At 37.8% G+C, this 17149-nt stretch overlaps 1 protein-coding gene across 3 annotated transcripts in view; it reads left to right on the top strand.

Moving 5' to 3' along the window:
• Window positions 1-17149, top strand: part of BAZ1B (bromodomain adjacent to zinc finger domain 1B) — a 73866-nt gene that overhangs the window by 18945 nt on the left and 37772 nt on the right. For all 3 annotated transcript variants that reach the window (XM_047089138.1, XM_047089139.1, XM_047089137.1), the window contains exons 4-6: window positions 4061-4262; window positions 8689-8810; window positions 11150-11347. In XM_047089138.1, coding sequence (XP_046945094.1) covers window positions 4061-4262; window positions 8689-8810; window positions 11150-11347 — 522 coding nt within the window. The remainder of the gene's footprint in view (window positions 1-4060; window positions 4263-8688; window positions 8811-11149; window positions 11348-17149) is intronic.

The following is a 17149-nucleotide window of genomic DNA, read 5'->3' as shown; positions in this document are numbered from 1 at the left end:
CTTATGGTAGGGCTTAGGAGAAATGTATAGCACTAAACAACCAAGCAACTTTAAACAAACAAAATAGAAAGTTCTCAAATCATTGACTTCTACCTTAAGAAATTAAGAAAAAGAAGAGCTTTCAAATTCAAAGAAAACAAGAAGAAAAGATTCAATAAGTTTAGATCAAAGTGAAAATCAGTAAAATAGAAAACAGGAAAGTCGTGCAACCAAAAGCTGGTAATTTGAAAAGATCAGTAAAATTGATAAACCTCTAGCCAAACTCTCAGGAGAAAAAGAGAGGATACAAATTAACCAATATGAGGAATTAGATGATGTCACTACAGTCTACATATATTGACAGGATTATAAGAGAATGTTAGGAGCATCTTTATGCCAATAAATTTGACAACTTAAATGGACAAATTCCTTGAAAGATACTACCAAAATGCATTCAGCAAGAAATAAAAACCTTAACAGTCCTATATCTATTAAAGAAAATGAGTTTGTAGTTAAAATTATCTGGCAAAACTCCAGGCCCAAATGTCTTCATTGGTGAGTTCTACCAAACATTTAAGGAAGAAATAGCACCAATTCTATCCGGACGTTTCCAGAAAATAGAAGAGTGGAGGGAGGAGGGAATTCTTTGCACATTATTGTATGAGGTCAGTATTACCCCAATACTAAGACCATATAAACACATTATAAGAAAAAACTATGGACTAAGGCAAAAAAAAATTCTGTGTTCACAAAACTCCTGTGTGAACATAGATGCAAAATTTCTTTATTTTATTTTTATTAAAAAAAATTTTTTTTAATGTTTACTTTTGAGAGAGAGTGCAAGTGGAGATGGGGCAGAGAGAGAGGGAGACACAGAATCTGAAGCAGACTCCAGGTTCTGAGCTATCAGCACAGAGGCTGACGTGGGGCTCCCACCCATGAACTGTGAGATCATGACCTGAGCTGAAGTTGGATGCTTAACTGACTGAATCACCCAGGCACTCCTATTTTTATTGTTTTTATTTTTAGAGAGCAAGAGAGAGACCACAATCAGGGGAGAGGGGCAGAGGGGAGAGAGAGAGAGAAGGAGAGAGAAAATCCCAAGCAGGTTCCACGTTCAGCACAGAACCCAGCTCAGGGCTCGATCACGCAACCCTGGGATCATGACCTGAGGCAAAATCAAGAGTTAGAAGCTCAACTGACTGAGCCACCCAGGTACCCATAGATGGAAAATTTTCTAATCAAAATTTTAGCAAATGAAATGCAACACTTCCTTAGGAGAAGGATAATTCATCATTACCCAGTGGGGTTAATCCTCCAAATGCAAAGTTGTTATAAATTTTTGTATAATTCTTTTTTATTTTTTTAATTTTTTTTTTTTTTTAGCGTTTATTTATTTTTGAGACAGAGAGAGACAAAGCATGAACGGGGGAGGGTCAGAGAGAGGGAGACACAGAATCTGAAACAGGCTCCAGGCTCTGAGCTGTCAGCACAGAGCCTGACGCGGGGCTCGAACTCACGGGCCGCGAGATCATGACCTGGGCCGAAGTCGGCCGCTTAACCGACTGAGCCACCCAGGCGCCCCTGTATAATTCTTTTTTAAAATATATTTGTAAATTTACATCCATGTTTGTTAGCACGTAGTGCAACAGTGATTTCAGGAGTAGATTCATTAATGCCCCTTACCCATTTAGTCCACCCTCCTCCCACAGTCCTTCTAGTAACCCTCTGTTCTTTAAATTTAAGAGTCTTTTATGTTTTGTCCCCCTCCCTGTTTTTTATGTTATTTTTGCTTCCCTTCCCCTTATGTTCATCTGTTTCGTATCTTAAATTCCTCATATGAGTGAAGTCATACGATACTTGTCTTTCTCTAATTTTGCTTAGCATAATACCCTCTGGTTCCATCCACATTGTCATAAATGGCAAGATTTCGTTCTTTTTGATTGCTGAGTAGTACTCCATTGTATATATTTATGTACCACATCTTTATCCATTCATCTGTTGATGGACATTTGGGCTCTTTTAAATTTATAATTCAGTTGAGAACAACCAAGAAAAACTATATGGTCATCTCCAGTTTACACAAAGAAAGCATTCAACAAAGTCCGACATTAGTTCCTAATAAAAACTTATAGCAAACTGCAAATAGAAATTTCTTCAACCTAAAAAAAAAAAGAAATTTCTTCAACCTGGTAAAGGATATTTACAGATTAGTCACTAGCTAGCATTATACCTAATGGTAAAAGACTGAATGCTTGCTCTCCCACTCCATTTAACATTGTATTTGAGGTTCTAGCTAGTTGTGTGTCAAGAAAAGGAAATAAAGGGCATCTAAATTGTAAAGGAAGAAGTATAGTTATCTTTATGTGTAGACAGCATGATTGTCCATGTAGAAAATCTGGAATCTCCCATAAAACCTCTTAGAACTAACAAGTGAGTTTAGCAGGGTAGCAGGATATAGGGTAAATAATACGAAAACCAATGTTAGCAACATGCAATTGGAAATTGAAATTTAGAAAGATCAGTACCATTTATTTATTTATTTTTAAAAAAAAATTTTTTTTTTTTCTCAACGTTTTTATTTATTTTTGGGACAGAGAGAGACAGAGCACGAATAGGGGAGGGGCAGAGAGAGAGGGAGACACAGAATCGGAAACAGGCTCCAGGCTCCGAGCCATCAGCCCAGAGCCTGACGCGGGGCTCGAACTCACGGACCGCGAGATCGTGACCTGGCTGAAGTCGGACGCTTAACCGACTGCGCCACCCAGGCGCCCCAAGAAAGATCAGTACCATTTATGATAACATCAAAAATATGCTGTGCTCTAGGAGTAAATCTGACAAGAGGCATACAAGACCTAGACACTAAAAATTATAAAATGTTTCTGAGAGAAATTAAACAAGATCTTAAATGATGGAGAGAGATATTGTCTTCATGGGTCAGAAAACTCAGTATTGTTAAAATGGCAGTTCTTCCCAAAGTGATGTGTAGATACACCACAAATGCTATAAAATCCTAGCAGCTTTTCAACTATACTCAAATTAAAAAATTATTTTAAAAAATCCCAGAAGCTTTTTTATGGGAACTGTCAAGCTGATTGTAAAATTCATGTGAAAATGCAAAGAACTTTGACAAAGAACAACCAAGTTAGAGGTATAATACTGTCTGATTTTGAGCCTTATTTTCAAGTATTAAGGTGGTATGAAATTGTTGTAAAGATAGACTAATAGATTCATTGGGACACAATAGCATCCAGAAATAGACTCCTATACGTCCATCCATGTATACACACGCTGCTCATTTTTGATAGTTAGATGATTAAGTGAAGAAAAGATAGTCTTTTCAACAGATGATTCTAAAATAATTGGATATTCGTATGTATAGTTATACATTTATCAAAGATATTATTTTTAAGTAATCTCTACACCCAACGTGGAGTTGGAACTCACAACCTCAGGATCAAGAGTTGCATGCTTGGGGCGCCTGGGTGGCGCAGTCGGTTAAGCGTCCGACTTCAGCCAGGTCACGATCTCGCGGTCCGTGAGTTCGAGCCCCGCGTCAGGCTCTGGGCTGATGGCTCGGAGCCTGGAGCCTGTTTCCGATTCTGTGTCTCCCTCTCTCTCTGCCCCTCCCCCGTTCATGCTCTGTCTCTCTCTGTCCCAAAAATAAATAAAAAACGTTGAAAAAAAAATTAAAAAAAAAAAAAAGATTCTTTAAAAAAAAAAGAGTTGCATGCTATTCTGACTGAGCCAGCCAGGCACCCCTACGTAGTTGATTTTTTAACAAAATGGAAGTTCTTGAACTGTGTTTACACATATGTCAGGTTAGTGTAGTGATGGCCTTTTAGCCTTAGTACATCGGTACATGAATTATGAACTAGATTGTGATCATTTTATTTTTTAAGGTATCCTATTGCCGTTTAGAAGTCTGAGAAACAAAGTTGGAAAAAAAATCACAACTTGGCTACTTTTTCAGTGAATTTTTTTGTCAGGTGAAGTGGGATATATATTGGATAATATATTCTAAACATCTTTAGGTTCTTGGTTCTTTATTATCTTTGATTCTCTCTTGTCTCCTTTATAGGTTGGGAAGGAAAAAATGCTCAAGGTGAGGATTGTGAAGATTCATCCTTTGGAGAAAGTGGATGAAGAGGCCACTGAGAAGAAATCAGACGGTGCCTGTGATTCTCCCTCAAGTGACAAAGAGAATTCTAGCCAAATTGCTCAGGATCATCAGAAGAAGGAGCCAATTGTGAAAGAGGATGAAGGAAGGAGAGAGAGTATTAGTATGTATGATGCTAGCTTTCCTTAGTGAGTTATGCTACTCTGTTTATTTTATCCTCCATAAATCTTTTGAGTTCTAACAATTAAATTTGTAATTAAGTTTTATAGATAAATAGATATGTTTTTGTTCATTTATGATTCAGAAAACAATTAAAATATCCACTAAGGGAATCAAGATTTAAATCTCCCCACACAGTTAAGACCAGGGGGAAGTCTTACCTGTGGCTGCTTAGAAATCTGTGTGCACATACCTGCCTACTCAGGATGGGAAAGAGTTTGCTTTCCTTTTCTCCAAGTTGGACATTCATAAGGATGCGTGGAAGGGGGGCGATTGGAATAGGAGGAGCTAATTCAAATCCATCCTTCCTTTCTTTTCTTTTCTTTTCTTTTCTTTTCTTTTCTTTTCTTTTCTTTTCTTTTCTTCTTTCTTTCTTTCTTTCTTTCTTTCTTTCTTTCTCTCTCTCTCTCTCTCTCTCTCCCTCTCTCTCTGTTTCTTTCCCTCCCTCTCTCTCTCTCTCTCTTTCTTGTATATTGGTTTATTTTTGAGAGGGAGAGAGAGCCCATCTGCACAAGCAGGGGAGGGGCAGAGAGAGAGGGAGGTACAGAATTCGAAGCAGGTTCCAGGCTCTGAGCTGTCAGTGCAGAGCCTGACGGGCTCAAACTCTTGAACCATGAGATCATGACCTGAGCTGAAGTCAGACACTTAACCGACTGAGCCACCCAAGGGTCCCGCTCTTTTTTTTTTTCTTTTTTCATTTTGTAAGCCATTGCTGTGCTTTTAAGAGATTTCATTTTATCTGCATAAATTCAGGTCCCTCTCAGATAGGAATTGCCAGAATTGTGAAACTCTAAAAGTAAATTTTAGGGGCCTGGAGACCTTAACCATGATGTGTTGAAAGTTGAGAAACAGAGATGTTGTTCACCGGGGAGACTTTTTAGCCTCTGAGTCCTTTTTTTTTTTTTTTTTTTTTTTTTAAATTTGTGTAAATAAGGAATTTATTTGGGTCCCTTCTTTTTCCAAAAATAGGATTACTCAAGAGGGTTTGTGTATACTGATCCCCTCTCTGTGACTGTTAGAGGATCCAGTAATTTTACTTCATTATTTAACTGTCATAAAGTTCGAGTTAGAATGTTGCATTAGAATGTTCCACCGTCTGCCTTCTGTTTTGTGTCTCCAGATGTTTTGGATATGTGCAGATGGTTTTAGAGGGATGTCCTTACCTACTCCCAAGGCAGCTTCTGAGATTGTTGTGTAGCTGTCCCCCTCCCCCGCAGTTGTTGATACTTTAGTTTTGTTTTCCACTGTGTACTATGAATGCTAATGTCTGTGTTTTTCAGTTTTTCTCCTTTTTGATACTGGAGGTTTATAATATGTGTGTTTTTCACAGATCCTAAGATTTGAGGAGGATAAGTGTTTTGGTTAAGTGTTGGCTGTTAGGTCTTCTAACACTTCTTTTCTTATAGAATCAAATCATTGGCATACCAATGATGTGTTACAGTTGTTAGTTTTATACCTTAAGCATCATGTACCAGGAACTGCTGGTTTTAGGCTTTGGGTATTTTTTAGAGCCTGTGCCTTAGTTCAGGTTTTAATTATTGGGATATAATGTCATTTCTAGTATATTGTTACGCGTTGTAGGTGAGCTAAAGAATGTTTCGGTGTACTCTGAATGTCTTCAGGGAAAAATTGATTAGAATTTTCGTAGAAATATGATAGGCAAATTCCAGTATGAAAAATATGTTCTCATCATGTGACCTTGCCTTTTACTTTGTGGGGGACAGAAATAATGTATTAGGGCAGGAACTTTTCAGCTTTGTGTTCCTAACCTCTCTTGTAGCAATTTCTGTATTCTTCCTCCATCTTAGAAGGGAGTGATCTTTCCAATTGGCGAAGATACTTGTTCTTTGAATTCCATTCCCTCCTAGTTTTTCAAGGAATAGGTAAACTTATTACTCTACTATAGAATGTTTTAAACCCTTTTTCTAATCATTCTTAACTTATAAATAAAGTCCCATTTTCTAAAAACAAAAACTATCCTCCCTTGATCCTGTTGTTCTATTTCTGTCTTAATTCATTCAAGGTAAGATTCTTGAGAATGTTGTCTCTGCTTTCTGACCATGAGTTTATTCCTTACGCTGTTATGTATAAGTGTGACTTCTGCCTCTTTATTCCTAAAACTGTTCCTAATAAGGTTATAGGTGACCCCCTAATTGCAAAATTCACTGATTTCTTCTTTGTTTTTTTTTTTTTTTTTTTTTACTTTTCTGTTCCATTTAACACTGTTGGTCACTCTCCTATCTTTCAGCTTATTTAGTACCATAGTCTCTTAGGTTTCCCAACTACTTTTCTGTTTTATTTTTATTTTTATTTTTAGTAATTTCTGCACCCAATATGGGACTTGAACTCATGACCCTGAGATCAAGAGTCACATACTTTTCCAACTGAACCAGCCAAGCACCCCTACTTTCCTGTTTTGTTTTTTTTTTAACCTCCTTTTCTCATTAAATTATTTTTCATAGGAATTTTCTGCTCCCCCCCCCCCCTTTTTTTTTTTGGTGCAAAAAGGTGATTTTATTAAAGTACGGGGATAAAGCCTGTGGGCAGGAAGAACTGCCTGCTGCCTTTTTTTTTTTTTTTTTTAAAGTTTATTTATTTATTTTGAGAGAGAGAGTGTACGCATGTGATTGGGAAATGGACCGAGAGAGAGAATGGGAGAGAGAATCCCAAGCAGGTTCTGTGCTATCAGTGAGGAGCCCAGTATGGGGCTCAAACTCATGAACCATGAGATAGTGACCTGAGCCGAAAATAAGAGTTGGTCATTTGACCTACTGAGCCACCCAGGCACCCTTGCTGCCTTTTTATTTTTCTGCAGAAGTGTACTGTTACATTTCATTCCGTCCACAGTTTAAATTCTTAATCTGTATAAAGGCTGACGATTTCCAGGACCACATCAGTTTAACTCCTAAACTTTAGATCTAGTCTTCACATGCATGTCCCAAGCAGTTCAAATTTAACACCTGTAAAGCTGAATTAATCGTCTTGCTTATGTTGTCTTCCCAAGGCATGTCAACAAGAATCCTGCTAGTCTTTCAGCATTCTTTTACTCAGTTAATGACACTGTCCTCTCCTTGGTCCCTAAGGCAGAAAACTTAGAAGCCGTTAGCATTTCCACATCTAGGTGGTTACCAAATCTTGTATTCTAAATACCTCTTGACTCTTTTAGTCTCCATTCCAGTTACATTAATTCAGGTGTTTAGTATTACATCTTGTGATTTCCCATTCTTCAGTCTCACCTTGCCATTTTACTCATTTTCTAACTTTCAAAAGTGTTATTTTCTTTCTCAGTTTTTTTCAGACTAGTAATCTTTCAAAATGTATATCTAGTTAGTTAGACAAGAAATCCTTTGTTTCCCTAGTGCCCATGAGACAAATTCCAGTCTCTAAAGGGTATACAGTGTTAGGGCTCCTGGCTGCTGGCTCAGTTGGTAGAGCATGTGACTCTTGATCTTAGGGTCTCGAGTTCAAGCCCTACGCTGGACATTGGACATGGAGCCTACTTAAAAAAAAAAAAAAATTAATGGGGGTACCTGGGTGACTCGGTTAAGTGTTCAACTTCGGTTCAGGTCATGATCTCACAGTTTATGAGTTTGGGCCCCACATTGGGCTCTTTGCTGTCAGCGCAGAACCTGCTTCAGATCCTGTCTCCCTCTCGCTGTCCTTCCCCCGCTCATACTTTCCCTCTTTCAAAAATAAACATTTAGGGGCGCCTGGGTGGCGCAGTCGGTTGAGCGTCGGACTTCAGCCAGGTCACGATCTCGCGGTCCGTGAGTTCGAGCCCCGCGTCGGGCTCTGGGCTGATGGCTCAGAGCCTGGAGCCTGTTTCAGATTCTGTGTCTCCCTCTCTCTCTGCCCCTCCCCCGTTCATGCTCTGTCTCTCTCTGTCCCAAAAATAAATAAACGTTGAAAAAAAAAATTAAAAAAAAAAAATAAATAAACATTTAAAAATTTTTTTAAAAAGGTGTACAGTGTTATTTATAATTTGGCTCCTACGTATCTTTAGTCTGATGTTTTCACTATAGCCTAGATCATATTCACTCATTTTACGGCTTATAGTCTCTGAACAAGTTCTAGTCGTTCTAGGCCTCTCCTTTGCCTGTCTTCCAGACCAAGTTAGAGTTGCTCCTCTCTGCTCTCATAGTATTTTTTTTTTTTGTCCCAATCTCTGTTACAGTATTTTGCCACATTATATTGTAAGTTTTGTAGACTCTCACAGACTTGATCTGCTTGAGGTAAGGACTTTATGATTCATCTTTGTGTCTCATCACTCAGTGCCTGGTGCAGAGTAGGTGTTCAATAAGATTATTAATAAATGAATGGATAAAATTAAAGACGTATTTTTTTCACTAATTTTCTATTGATTTGACTAGATGACAGAGCACGTAGATCTCCACGAAAACTCCCTACTTCATTAAAAAAAGGAGAAAGGAAATGGGCTCCGCCAAAATTTTTGCCTCACAAATATGATGTGAAATTACAAAATGAAGATAAGGTTAGTTGGCACTTTATATTAAACCTCTTAAATGTCGAAAATGCTATTTCAGAAAATATCATAGGGCCAGTTTTCTCGGAGAAAATGTGCTACAGAAAAATGTGAATGAATGTGTTTCTACGGTAAATTCTAGGCTTTTGTAGTCTTTGTAATTATGACCTTAAGTTAAATTGTATTTTTTTCCCCTAGGAGATAGCATACTGTTTTCTTTTAATAAGAATTATTAGGGTCTAAGAATAATTTGCATTTGAGTTTCAAACTCAGTTTGAAAAATAAGAATCGGTTCGCAGCAGTTACGGACTTTCTCCAGGAAATAGCTCTTCCCAGTTAAAAATAAAGCAATTTGTAATAAACTCAGAAACCAAGTCAGTTCTCATCAGCACTTTTACAAGGTATCTGTGAAGCTAATAATCTAAAACAGTAAATACCCTTAAAATAACTTAGTGCTAAGTTTTATTGATTCTAAGGTTTGAATGTTTTTAATATGTCCAGAGTCAGGACATTGCTTAAATGAATTGGCAAGAATTGTTTTCTTAGTGGCATATAAAACACTGTGTTTTTTCATTGATAGTGTCTTAGAATCCGTGAAATATGGCATATTAGTTTCAGGTACTTGTATACCTGTATGTGTAAAATCTTGTATTTAGAAAGAGGCAAGATGGGCTGCTGGATATGGAAGATAACTGCACATTTGTCTTCCTGTTCAACTGTTTATAGAAGAAACAGCTAGGGCCTGAGAAGTTGAAGAATTCTGTCAAAGTTCCTAATTTAGTAAATGAGCGTGGGAAGGAGTATAACCCAGTTCTTTTGGCTCTTCAGAGTGTTGGATTTTTTTTCCCACCTCAAAAAGTTGACAAGTCTTATTCTATTTTGACTCTTTTTTTTTTTTTTTGAAGATTTTAATTTTAAGTAATTTCTGTACCCAACGTGGGGCTTGAACTTACAACCCTGAGATAAGAGTCTAATGCTCTTCTGACTGAGTCATCTGATCGCCCCCAGCACTTTGACTCCATTTGTTTTATAGTTGATGTGAAGGCATTGCTAAATTGTTAGGATTTCTTTATATTTGAAAATTGGATGTTAAATACAGTTTTTCACTAAGTTTCTTCACCTTCAGCAGGGTTGCTAGTTAAAATATTATTACTAGGGAGTCTCACCCACTTCCCTGATTATCGTTTGTATTCTTACTGATGAGTGTGAAGAATGTAAATTGCTTTGTTTACGTGTAGTAAATAGAGGAAGATAGAATATACAAATAAGGGTAAAAGATATTTCTAATCCTGTGCTCAGAGATGATATTTGGTGAATATAGATGTGGTTAATGGTGGTTAGCTTGTTTGTTTTTTTTAGAACATTGAGTAGGGGCGAGGGGCAGAGGGAGAGAGGAAGAGAATCTTGAACAGCCTCCATGCTCAGCACAGAGCCCAACACGGGGTTCCATCCCACAACCCTGGGATCAGGACCTGAGCCACCCAGGTGCCCCAGCTTTTAAGTGACTTTTGAAAATAGGAGTCGGGGCACTGGCTGGCTCAGTTGCTAAAGTATGATACTTGATCTTGGGGTTATGAGTTTGAGTCCCATGTTGGGTATAGAGATTACCTAAAAATAAAATTTTAGGGGGAAACAAAGAGAGGATTCTATACATACTATTTTGTAACTTGCTTTTTTCATTTACTATATGGTAAACGTCTGTGATGTCATTAAATTTTTTTCCAAAATAGTATTTTCAGATTGTAGTGTGTATGATAGTCATCAGGAAGTTTTATTAAAAAATCTAGATTCCCAGCCTCTACTGCCAGAGATTCTTCTCATTCAGTAAGTTTGGGGGCCAAGAATCTGCACCTTAGACGATTCTGATAAATTCGTCCTGATTGAGAAACATTTTCCCCCTATGGTTGTCTATATTATGTGTAATATATTATACATAATTATATGCATGTATATATTATATGCATATAATGGTTGCATTCATTCATTGTATGGATGTATTTTAATTTAAAAAATGAATCCCTTACTGATGTAGCTTTATGTAGTTTTCCCTTTTTTTTCCCCCCCTTCCTTTTATTAGTTGACAGTCCGTTTATTTCTAAATTCTTAACAAGAGGAATTGCTGGTTCAGTGGGTATGCACAGTTTTAGGTCTTTGATACATACAGATAAATTGCCTAGGGATGTGTTTAATTTAACATTCTGTTTCTGAAAATTATTTTTCTTTCATCTAGTTTATAGCCCTGTTTTATAGAGGGAGTTATGATTTTTCTGGAAAGAACATAAATCTTTGTTCTCCGTGGTTAATTGCTTTTAACCCCAGTGGTAAGTTATTTATATTTGTTAACCTAGATCATCAGTAATGTGCCAGCAGACAGCTTGATTCGTACAGAACGCCCACCAAATAAGGAGATACTTCGATACTTTATACGGCATAACGCATTACGGGCTGGTACTGGTGAAAATGCACCATGGGTGGTAGAAGACGAATTGGTGAAGAAATATTCCCTGCCTAGCAAGTTCAGTGACTTTTTACTTGATCCATACAAGGTAAGGTCACTATTAATTTTTGAAGAGCAAGGTAGAACACTTAAACGAGTTCGTTTTCTTCAGTGGCTCCAGTTAGATTAGATTTTGAGCTCTTAACATCAGATAATGGATTCAGAAATTTTGACATCCATCTATTTTATGTAGATGATGATGTGGGGTTGATATTGAAAATCTCTCCTAGATTGATTTATTTTTTACTATGGTTGATTAAAACACAGACACACAGACACACACACGGTTTTTTGCCTCAGATTCTTCTTGGAATGAGGTATGATATAAATAGGAAAAAATTTTTTACAAATTAATTCCTAAGAATGAAAACTGATTTTGTATATCAGATAAGATAAACACATCAGCAGCCTTGAAAAAGACTTGGAATGGGTATTAGTTTGTATGGCAGATTAGTAGAAAACCTAGCATTTCCCTCTTGAAAATGTTTTTTGTTTGTTTGTTTTTTGTTTTCTTTAATCAACTCGTTTGATCTTCCAAACAATTCTTATAATGTTGTGTCGGGTGTATGTGTATTTTATATACATATATACACATACACATAATCTTATTTTCCGGTTGCAGGAACTGAGGCTAGTCTAATTAAAACCAACAGAAACTAAAATGACAAAAGCCAAGACCTTGGCCTCAGATTTCTGATTGTCTTTTCTATCTCAGGGTTTCTCCAATAAGATTTTTTTTTTAATGTTTGTTTATTTTTGAGAGAGAATGTGCATGTGCATGCAAGCAGGGCAGAGAGAGGGGGGGTAGAGGATCTGAAAAAGGCTCTGTGCTGACAGCAGAGAGCCTGATGTGAGGCCCAAACTCACAAGTTATGAGATCATGGCCTGAGCCGAAGTTGGATGCTCAAACCTACTGAGCCACCCAGGTGCCCCTCCAATAAGATTTTTTTTTTTTTTTTAATTTTTTTTTTCAACGTTTATTTATTTTTGGGACAGAGAGAGACAGAGCATGAACGGGGGAGGGGCAGAGAGAGAGGGAGACACAGAATCGGAAACAGGCTCCAGGCTCTGAGCCATCAGCCCAGAGCCTGACGCGGGGCTTGAACTCACGGACCGCGAGATCGTGACCTGGCTGAAGTCGGACGCTTAACCGACTGCGCCACCCAGGCGCCCCTAAGATTTTTTTTTTAATGTAAGTTTTGAGAGTATATATGTCTTTCGTTGGCAACTTTACTGATTTGCATACTGATATTTCACCTTTGTCTTTGGGCCAGGATAGGACTGGCAGAGGGCTACTGATCCATTTAAAACAGATTTTTCCCCTTCCTTTCAATTTTGAAAAATGAAGCACATCTTGAGGCATACAATTAAATTACTTCAATTATTTTAGACTGATTTTGCTGACAAAATTATGAGAAATAATTTTATTTCTCCAACCATAGTTTAATATTTAGCATGTTTTCTTATTCCAGACCAGCATGATCAAGCATTTTCTTCCTATGCTCTTTAAATTTTTATTATTTGCATAAAAAGGAAAATTAGAAATTAATTAATTGGCTTTTTCTAAATTTTTTTTTTTTTAACGTTTATTTTTGAGACAGGGAGAGACAGAGCATGAACGGGGGAGGGTCAGAGAGAGAGGGAGACACAGAGTCTGAAACAGGCTCCAGGCTCTGAGCTGTCAGCACAGAGCCCGACACGGGGCTCGAACTCACGGACTGCGAGATCATGACCTGAGCCGAAGTCGGACGCCCAACTGACTGAGCCACCGAGGCACCCCAATTGGCTTTTTCTAGATCAGTACTAAAGTTTTTTATTTACTGAGGGGAAGTTTTAATTATTTGTCATTTCATTGCTATAGAGTTTTGGAATTCTGGTAAGGCTTTCAGTGGCTATAACATAAGATTACTGTCATTACTGTATGAAAATCCTATATAAAATCATCTCTGAATGAGTTTTTAGACCCTTGGATCATTTGAGTCCTTAAATATTTTCCTCTTGTTAAATCTTAACAGCTGTCTTTTATGTATTTTAGTTTAGTTTAAGTATGTGAATGACATGAAAGAAAGACTTAAAGAAGAAGAAGAAAGACTAAGTATTATTTATGGGTAAAAGGTCTTTTGGGCTAATAAGAACAAAAAAGCTGATCCACACTTTCTGTGGATGCTTAACTCACTTTCTGTAGGAGCCAGAGACTAGAATTCCAGGAGTGTATGAATAAATCACCTATTCTCAAATTTTCTAATGAGGTCTTAAGATACTAACTTAATAGAACCTGGCTATAAGATTGAGGTTAGGAATTGTAAGCTTGTTTAGAACAAAGTGCTGCCTGAAGTCAGTGATTATGCTTAGAGAAATTGAGACTCCTGTACAATACCATTCTACACAGTAATTCTTATCTCCCCGTACGATTTGACCTGTCGCTGATTTTGTCTCCTGAGTTTTGCATATAAGTTGTGTTTTTCCTATTTGTAGTTTTCTTAAGGAACTTATAGCATCTCAGCCAGGACAGAATACAGTAAAGACATGGATAAGTAGACCATAAAACAATGCTTTGGATTTTCTTTCTTCATCTAAAGGAGATTTTAAATAATGCCTTGAGGATTCACGTTGATCAGATCTATGATCTGCCTATTCCAAAGTCAATAGCTTGAAAAAATTGTTTTTCTCTCTTTGCCTTCTCTTTGGATTTTGTAGAACTTGATATTCTGCCAGGCTGCTGAATGTAGCTACTGTGGAGAGAGAGGAGCCTGGAGAGAGGAAGCAAGTTCTGAGCAGTAGTTTGAGGAAAGGACCAGCAGGGAGAGCTTAGGTGGGAGAGAGGAAAAAGTTATTTAGGGGTATGGAATTTTGGAGTGTGAGCCGAATAGGGCCTATTGTGATAATGAGAGTGTGTTTGTGGTCTTACAAACTCTAGAACATAAAACTTGAATAGAAGAACTATCTTACTCATTTTATGTTCTGTGATATTTAGTATAGGTATAATAGGTGTGTGGCTTGTGAAGTCATCTCTTTAAGAAGTACCATTCATTGAAAAAAAATGCAGTGGACAGTTGAGTTTAGGGATAATGACTTGGGGGAGTGATTTATAAGGCATTTATTTGTGTGATCCCAGTCATCTAAGATGAAATCTGCTATCTTGGCTCATTGCCCTTTGGTAATAACATTGCAGCTCTAGTGTTTTGTTACTCTTACTTTAGATTGGTATATCCTAGTAGGGAAGCTTTGGTTTAAGAAAAAAAATTTAATGTTTATTTATTTATTTTTGAGAGCGAGGGAGAGCACAAGCTGGAGGGGCAGGGGCAGAGAGAGACAGAGGGAGACACAGAGTCCGAAGCAGGCTGCAGGCTTTGACCTGTCAGCACAGAGCCCAACGGGGGGCTCAAACTCCTGAACTGCAAGATCATGATCTAAGCCAAAGTTGGATGCTTAACTCACTGAGCCACCCAGGTACCCCATAGTAGGGAAGCTTTTGGATCAATATATAATGGCTAAATGCTACTTTTTTTTTTTAACATTTATCTATCTATCTATCTATCTATCTATCTATCTATCTATCTATTTTAGAGAGGGGGAGGGAGGGGGAGAGAGAGTGAGAGAGGGAGACACAGAATCCAAAGCAGGCTCCAGGCTCTGAGCTGTCAGCACGGAGCCCGATGCGGGGCTCAAACTCACCAACTGTGAGATCATGACCTGAGCCGAAGTTGGACTTTTAACTGACTGAACCACCCAGGTGCCTTGACAAGGCTATTTTCTAACATAAGTATAGTACAGGTATCAAAATCAGGAAATTAGCATTGAAATAATACTGTTATCTGCAGTTCTTACGCGTGTTTTGAAATTTGTCCCAATATTGTCTTTTTAGCTAAATTTTGTTTTTGTTTTCACAGGCTCCGGTGTAGTATCATGTATTATGTTTCCTTGTTTTGTGACTTGTTAGGAGACTGAGGTCTCCTCTGATCTGGAGCAGTCTCTCAGCTTTTCTTTGTCTTTCAGAAACTTTTGACATTTTGTAAGGATACAGGCCAGTTATTTTTATATGATGCTTCTCAATTCGGGGTTATTTCCATATAATTACATTCAGGTTATGGGTTTTTGGTAGAGATACCACAGAATTGATGTTGTGTGCCTCTTAGAGTGAATTATATCAAAAGGCACCTGATGTAATTTTTTTTTTTTTTAAGTTTTTTTTTTTCAACGTTTATTTATTTTTGGGACAGAGAGAGACAGAGCATGAACGGGGGAGGGGCAGAGAGAGAGGGAGACAGAATCGGAAACAGGCTCCAGGCTCCGAGCCATCAGCCCAGAGCCCGACGCGGGGCTCGAACTCACGGACCGCGAGATCGTGACCTGGCTGAAGTCGGACGCTTAACCGACTGCGCCACCCAGGCGCCCCGCACCTGATGTAATTTAATTTTGTCTCATTACTTAATGACATTATATATTTTTAAAGATGTTTCTTATCTCTCCTAATTAATGTTTCAAGTAGATGTTCAGGGTTTTGATGTTTTTCTTTAAATTTGCCTTTGGAATTTTCTGTTTGAGTTAGAGACTAGAGCAGAAGCACTTTAAAAATAAGTTAACTTTAGAAGTACTTAAGACTATTTTATGGTAACCTATTTTGCACATTTGCTGATAAAGACATCTAGAGATTGAGGCGAGCCCATTGTGTGAGTGTTACCTTGAAACTCCTACCACAGCTCCTGGGGTGAATGTAGAGAGAAGTAAATGTTAGAATACAGATTGCTGGAGTTTTCCAGTGCAGGGCTCTTGGCCACTTACTATTGAGTTAAATTTAGCATCTGAGTGAGCTGCTATAAATAAAATTTCTTCATTTTTATCTTATTTAATAGATTTTCTTATTTGGGGTGGTGGTTTGTTTCACTTGACAGGGAGCAGGTATAGAATTGTATACACTTTTTCTTAAAGGCTTTCACATTGTGAGACATTCATCAGTATTTCGTTCCTGTTTAGCACTTAGAAAGGGCCTTGCCTAAAACCTGTAATTCTGCTATTCTGGGTGTCCATTCTTTTCTCCCTCTCTGTGCACTATTCCGGTAGATTACTTAATGCTGAATGGGGGATAGGGAGACCCTTAGCACATAAGTGGTTTTATACTTTTTCAGATCCCCCTGAGTCCAGCCATGCCGGCTCCCATGTGGCTGTGACTGCCCAGCATGCCCTATGCTGAGATGATCCAGTTACTGAAGGACTGCTCACGCGGGGAGCCGGCCTGTTGGGAGGGGGTTGGGTGAGTTAATTTCTTTCATTTTTAAGAAAAAAAATTATATGGTGTGATTTGGCCAAAAAACACACCTTACAAAAAAAAATAAATGGGTTGCTGGACCCTCTCATGGCTAAGCCATCCCAGCTCTTACATCAATTCTGCATAGTATAATGCTTCTAAATAGAAGAAATTTAAAGAACCTTATGAAAATTTGAGTGACTTTTTAAATAGAAAAGTAATCAGTAAATTAAGAAGTGGCCAAATTATAATAGGCCCTATTAAATGATACCTATTTGAAATGGTAAAAATGAAACATAGTCTCACGCTAGTCTCCTTTTTAGTGATAAATTTCATTTTAGAATGACTTTAAATATAGCCTGTTATCCTGAGCATTAGAAAAAGTATCCATCTGTTATGTCTATACTCTGAAGATTTTCCAAGGCTGGTTGAAGAGGATGGTTAACTTGTCTTTAGTTAACACATTTGTCTTTAGTTCCTGCCAGAGTAGTTTTGGGCCTTAGTCTATGATTTGTAGGGTGGTCTTTGGAGTATTGGTACTATTACTGTCCAAGCGGAGAGTGGAGTCTTACATAAGCTATCTTTGCTCACTCTTGTTAACATTTT

This window comes from Lynx rufus, unplaced genomic scaffold (assembly GCF_022079265.1).
Source record: "Lynx rufus isolate CCGP_SWC_20201006 ecotype Redwood Valley unplaced genomic scaffold, mLynRuf1.p SCAF_27, whole genome shotgun sequence".
Lineage (NCBI taxonomy): Eukaryota > Metazoa > Chordata > Mammalia > Carnivora > Felidae > Lynx > Lynx rufus.
The sequence above is the reverse complement of the archived record's forward strand: the minus strand, read 5'-3'. Positions and strand labels throughout refer to the sequence as shown.